General features: G+C 50.5%; 1 protein-coding gene across 2 annotated transcripts in view; it reads left to right on the top strand.

Annotated features, from left to right (window-relative positions):
- The first annotated feature begins 985 nt into the window (after positions 1 to 985).
- The window catches only part of ROR2 (receptor tyrosine kinase like orphan receptor 2), a 157,575-nt gene continuing 152,560 nt past the window's right edge, over positions 986 to 6,000 (top strand). Inside the window, exon 1 of one of the 2 annotated variants that reach the window (XM_064437984.1) lies at positions 986 to 1,246. In XM_064437984.1, coding sequence (XP_064294054.1) covers positions 1,141 to 1,246 — 106 coding nt within the window. In that variant the 5' untranslated portion in view covers positions 986 to 1,140. Of the gene's footprint in view, positions 1,247 to 3,519; positions 3,907 to 6,000 lie in introns of those variants that run through there. The other variant, XM_064437985.1, reaches the window with a different exon arrangement.

Genomic DNA, 6,000 nt, shown 5'->3' with positions numbered 1-6,000 from the left:
AGACCTGAGAGGAAAGAAGTGGGGTGCAAAAGCAGGAAGGAAGAATATGTTGTAGCATTTGCCTTTGTTTGCAGTAAGAAGTAAATTTAATGGGAAATTAATTTCACTGAAACAGTTGTGAGTTCAGAGCTTGATTTGGGGAAGAAAAAGGGATTTGTATGTATTCAGCACTATTCAGCATCAAATCTGCTTAAATTTGCTGCTGAATTTTAACTTTAAAAACATGGCAAATATTCAGGTGTTACTGGGTTCTTGGAGCTTATACGATATGGTTAACAGATGCCTGCTCACAGTTCTGCATTATCTGATTTTCTTGGAACTGCAAAAAAAAATAAACTAAAAAGGATTTTGAAAAGCATACTTAAAATGTGCTCAGAATGTCCTTATTTCTGGTAGTAAGTAACTTCAAAATGTTTCGAAGCTTTACTTGGAGCTGAATAATTTTCTGCCTGTTAAAGGTAGAAAGTAAAATTTACTTTTGACACCCTAGCAAGAGAGAACCGGTGGAGTGCGTAAAGGAGGGTCCGGGTCGCGGCTGGGAGTACGTGCTGCAGGGCTCAGGCCCCGGGAAGTTTTGGGGGCAGGAGCAACCATTTTCAGTCGCTCGATGCTGTGTGGGTGCGAAAAGGCGTCACTTGTGCGGCGAGGAGGGAGAAGGCAAAGGAGAGAAGCAGTAATGGTTCTGGCCGATGCCACCACCCCCCGACCCCCCCCGTTATTTTTGTTTGATTGGGGATTTTTCTGAGGAAACTTAGAGGCTCCCGAGGCTTCTGGGGGCAGGACTCGCCGCTCAGAGGGGGCCCAAGCCCTGCTGGCTCCTGGGCGTCGTCACCCCACACCCCCCGCTCGTGTGCGGAGGGAAAGGCGGGGGCTGACCCCGGCAGAGGGTGCCGGAGCGCAGGGACTCTCCTTGTCCCGTCCTCCCCCCCCCCCGCGCTTCTCCCCTCCCCTCCGTCGGATTTGGCCCGGGTGACGTTGTGATGCTGGGGAAGGAGGAGAAGGAGGAGGAGGGGAAAGGAGCGCGGCTTCCTCCGCCCCCAGTCGGGGACAGTCCGTTAGCGGGAGCGCAGGGCCCGGGGCGGCGGTGCGAGGAGAAGTTAGCGGCAGCGCCGAGCCCCAGCGGCGGCGGCGGCGGGCAGCATGGTCCCGGCGGCGGGGCGGCGGGGGACGGCGGGGCGGCGGGGGGCGGCGGGCCGCCTCCTGGCCCTGCTGGCGGCCGCCTGCCTCCTCCGCCTGCGCGCAGCAGGTAAGGAGCGGGACCCCCGCCCGGGGGCCAAGGGGGAACGATGCTACCGCTTCCCGGGACCGGGACAGGGGGAAGGCAGGGAAAACCGCGCGTCTTCCCAGGAGAGTTGCGCGTATCCATTTGGGACCGGCGGAGCCGCCAGCATCCCCGGCTGCTGTTTGAAGTCAGTTACTTTTTCTGTCTTCCCTCCTTCCTTCCTTCCTTCCTTCCTTCCTTTCTTTCTTTCTCTCTTTTTTTTTTTTTTTTTTTTTTCTTCGGTGGTTCTTGGCAAAATGGAAACCTGATGTTGCGGTTTTTTTGAGGGGGCGGGTATTGGCAGGAGGCGAGGGGAGCGGTGCCTTGCGCTCACTAAAGCTTTTGCCCGAGCGCATCCCGGCGCCCCTGCCCCGGTGGGGCGGCGGGCGCTTCGTGCCCCTCCTCGGTCCGGTTCAGCGCACCGAGGCTGGTTGGTGGCGACTGGGGGGAGGGAGAAAGAAGGAGAAACAAAGGAAAAGTTCGGGGTTTTGTTGTTGCCGAGGGTGGATAGCAAGGAGTGGAGCCTCCTCCCTCACTCCGCCCGCCCTCCATCCCTCCCCTCGGAGTGGTTATAATAATCTGTTATTATTTGGGCCGTTGAGTGTTGCCAGAATCCCAGCGGGGACGAGGAGGAAGGGCGGATGGGGGGACTAAAGTTGAGTGGGCGAGGGGGGCAGCCGCCGCGCCTGCAGCTGATGGTGACTCGGCGGGGTCTCCTTCTGTGTGTTTTTGAGCTATGGAGGGTCCCATTCCTCTGTGTACCTGGACGACCCTCGGGGACCGAGGAGGCCAGCCTTTGGACTCAGGAAACACTAGGACTCGGTTCAGCGAGCTCCGCGATTGTTTTTAGGGTTGAATAAACTGCCCTTATTAACATCTGACCTTGCGCCGTGGCAGCGGCAGTGCGGCTGCTGAACAGTTGCCAGTTTGTCCGGCATCTCCGAGGCAAGCGCCGTGATTTATAGGGACCTTAGGGAGCGTGCGGGGTTGAAGAGCCGCGATGGTGTAAGAGTTACAGTTCCTGTAAAAGAACCCGCATAAACTTTTTTTTTTCCCCTCTTCCCCCCCCCCCCCCCCTTTCCCCCCCGCTCCCCGCACGCCTAGGATGTGTCGTTTTTTCAGAGGAGAAAAGGGGAGGTTTAACGTTTTCGTTTTCCCTGGGATGTGAAATGCACCGGGGTGGTAGGAGCTGCCGGATTCATCTCTTTGATCTTTCATGAAACCATTCTCTGGAAAATTGCCCTCTCCCCCTTTGCAGCAGACCAACCTCGCTCACAAACTCCTTCCCGGCGCGCTTTGCCCAGGGATTGAGGGGGGAGATGGCAGGCGGCACCGTTTCCATGCCAGGGTCGTAACCCTTCCATGCTGCCCCCGCCGGGCAGTGCGGGAGCTCGGCGGGCAAGCAGCGTCTTCCCGACCACCCCCACCCCCGCGCCTTTCCTGGCTTTAACTTAATTGCACCGAAGTGCTGGAGGAGACCGATGATGTCTTTAAGGAAAAACAGTGATGCTGCAGATTAGAGGGGACTTGTTAATCGATTGCACGTTTGAAAGGGCTTTTCTTCCCTTTGTTGCTTTCGCTAATCCATTTACCTCTCTCCGGGAGGTGACAGATGCCTATATTTCCTGTTATTCAGCTCCGGGGTCCTGGGTCTTGCCATTTGTTGCATTACCGTGAAGGGGAGAGGGGTCAGCAGAAAGCTGGAGGTCTGGGGGTTTTCCGGGGGGAGAGCGGGAGGCGAGCGTGTTACAGCTCGCGGATTTGGGGTCAGTTCCCGTCGCGTTTGTTTTTCCTAGTGCCTTTATTGCTCCCTTTGAAGGGGGGCCCGCTAACAAATTGCGGGGCCTGCTCCGCCGCCCTGCCCCTCCCGCGGGGTCCCGGGGATCTCCCGGCCGGCCGGAGGGGGTCTGGAGCGGAGAGCGGGCTGTGGTCGAAGGCAGTACCTCCTCCCGGGGTTGCGGGGACGATGGCGGTCGTCCTCTGCGGGATGTAAAAGGAGATGCCGGGCTTTCTGTCCCCGTCCCCGCTTTCTTCCCCAAGCAGCTGAATCTGGTTTTATTTTTTGGACGCAGAGGGAGGGAGGCGTGCGGGCTGTCCGGGGGGGTTGCTTCCCTCCCATCCTCCCGCCCTCCCTCCTTCCTTCCACCGCAACCCGTGAACACCGACGCTTGTGCATCTGCCCCTACCAGCCTCTTTCTGCGCCCCTCGCGCCCTCCCGGGGGGATGCGCGCTCCCGGGCACCAAGCGCGGGCTGCCCGCGGCGGGAGCGCGTCCGGAGCGGGGCCAAAGGGGCCTAAAGAGCGCGGGGCGGGGAAGCTTGGCTGGCGAGCGTGGCACCCCCCACATCTCCCCCACAGAGAGTGGCTTCTGTGGGCAATGGTGCTGGTCTTCTGCCTGCACATGTCATCAGGAGACATTTCAGATTTGGTGAGAGCGTCTCAAGCTTCCCGGAGGCAGCGTAAAATCACAAACTACCATTAAAAGTGGTTTTGGGGATTTCTGTTTTTTATTTTTATTATTGCTGCCCCGTAAACGGGCTTCCGATAGTCGTCTCAGCCACCTGTGGAAAGCGTGGATTCGCTCTGCTTCGATAGGCATGAAGTTTGAGACTCCATTTTCTTCACTGAATGCGCAGCACAGTGGTGGTGAGCCCAAAATCACAGCAATAAATGCTTGTGTTCTTCTATTGTTAAGCAGTATTCTTCTGTTTAATTAGATTTGCTTAACGGCAAACAGAGTCTTTGTCGATCTACATTTTACTTAAACGTTCATTTTTGAAAATGTTACTTCAAAATGTTACTTCAGCCCTTTCAGCGTTCATTTTACAATATGACCAAGTGAGACGCAATTGAAACCGGCGATGCACAACGTACTCGGCTTATAGACTTTTGCCCCCTCACCGTTAAATAGGAAAGGACGTTTAATCCACCTGAGTTAATACTCGTGTGACTTGCGAAACATACAGCGCACTGTTTAAAAAAAAAAGTTCTGTCAATGCCTGGGAATGAAACATAATGTAACTCTGTGCTATGATATTGCAAGCCCTAATGTTTGTAAACTTCTACCTAATTTTACAAAGAAAACCCCCTAACTTATTAGAATGCAATGTTGGTGGAGAAATGAATACACGTACAGAATACTTCTGAGTGCCTTTAAATGCCTAACTACAAAAAGTTGTAAAGTGCTTGGATCTTTAAACTTGCATGAGATTTAGCTATAGCTCCCTTCTGACTTTAATAAATGTGATTCAGCTCTGGAAATTGTACATAGGTCACTTGGTAAAAGTCGATGCAGCTCTGAGTACAAGAAGTCTTCATAGAGCTTTTAATAAATGACGTTGACTACATTAACTATTTTTAGATCAAACCTTAATCAAAACTTTTCTAGCGTTAATTAAATCGTTAAGTAGTTTAGTGGCAAAGTTTGTCCTTGGGTCAAGGCTTGCCACTGATTTTTTTTTTTTTTTTTTTCCTTTGAGTGTCTTGATTATGTTAAGCATTTGTAATGGAGTTGCAGTTTTCTCCTTAATCTCTTTTCTGCTGTAAACAGCATAGAAATGCAAGATGCAGGAAGAAAAGGACCAGTTGACAGACGAGGCGAATTAATCCCGTTTAGTGAGCTTCCAGTTGTTTGCAAGGAAGCTGATCTTTTTTCTAAACTCACTGCACTTTGTGTAAGGTGTGAATAGCCTTCAGAACTGTCATTGGCATGGAAATATATTTGACCACTAATTAGAAAGCTGACAGTCCTAGCCCACTGGCCAATCAGAATGAAATGTAAAAGGAAAGAACAGTAATAGAGTTTTGTTTGATAACTATGATGATCTTCTGTAGAGAGGACTTTGAGAGTCCTCTTCATGGCTTATCTTCAGAGTCTTAAATTCATGGTTTTTATTCAATAAAAATGTCAGCTAGAAGCAGTCAGCAACTTAAGTTTTTAGTCATGCTTTGGAAGGAGGTAATTTATTTTAAAGAGCCCGTATGTATTATTTTGAACATTGTAAGCAAAGAAAAAATATTAAGCAAACTTCCTTTGGTTTTTATACATAAATCTTTCTATAGATGTTCTGTGTTGCGTTGTGCAGTTGCTCAGAGGGAAGAAATGCTACTTACAGTTTTCCTTCTAATTTATAGCATCTGTCACTATGTTCTCTGTGCAAAGGATGGCTTGCTATTTAAGTTTGTTTATTCATTGTGGGGCTGTTGCTTTGTAAAGGAAGTTGTCATTAGGCTCAGCATGTCTGGAAAGTATGCAAGTCCTCAAGTCTTCTAATCCAGTGACTACAAAGTAGTTAAAGCTTCAAAGAAAAGGAACGACAGGATTTTGCTGCACTGAAAGAAGATGCATTGTTTGTTAATCCTGCTTTTAATTGTTACTCATACTGTAGACTGCTGCAGCATTCTAGTAACCATTTGGGACAAACAACAATTTAACTTAAATGATTGTCTTTCCTCTTAGTTTTGTCTAAACGTGTAAGTAGTTTGAAGTGAAATGTCCCTCACCAGCTTTTTGCATTTACTTTTTCCAAGCCTTTGCCATGCACCACTATTCATTTGCAAACACGCTGCTAGGTAGTTTTTCTGATGTTCTCCACAGACTTGACTTACAACCAGCCTTTTTCTCCTTACATCTGTTTGTCCTCTTCAGCTAGTTTGGGAAAGGATTTCTACTTTCTTTTCCAAGTGATGCCGGCCACTGGTCTTGTTTGAAACTAAAAATGGCTGTGTGTGGCTTTCCTA

The sequence above is a fragment of the Phalacrocorax carbo genome, chromosome Z, assembly GCF_963921805.1.
Source record: "Phalacrocorax carbo chromosome Z, bPhaCar2.1, whole genome shotgun sequence".
NCBI lineage: Eukaryota > Metazoa > Chordata > Aves > Suliformes > Phalacrocoracidae > Phalacrocorax > Phalacrocorax carbo.
The sequence above is the reverse complement of the archived record's forward strand: the minus strand, read 5'-3'. Positions and strand labels throughout refer to the sequence as shown.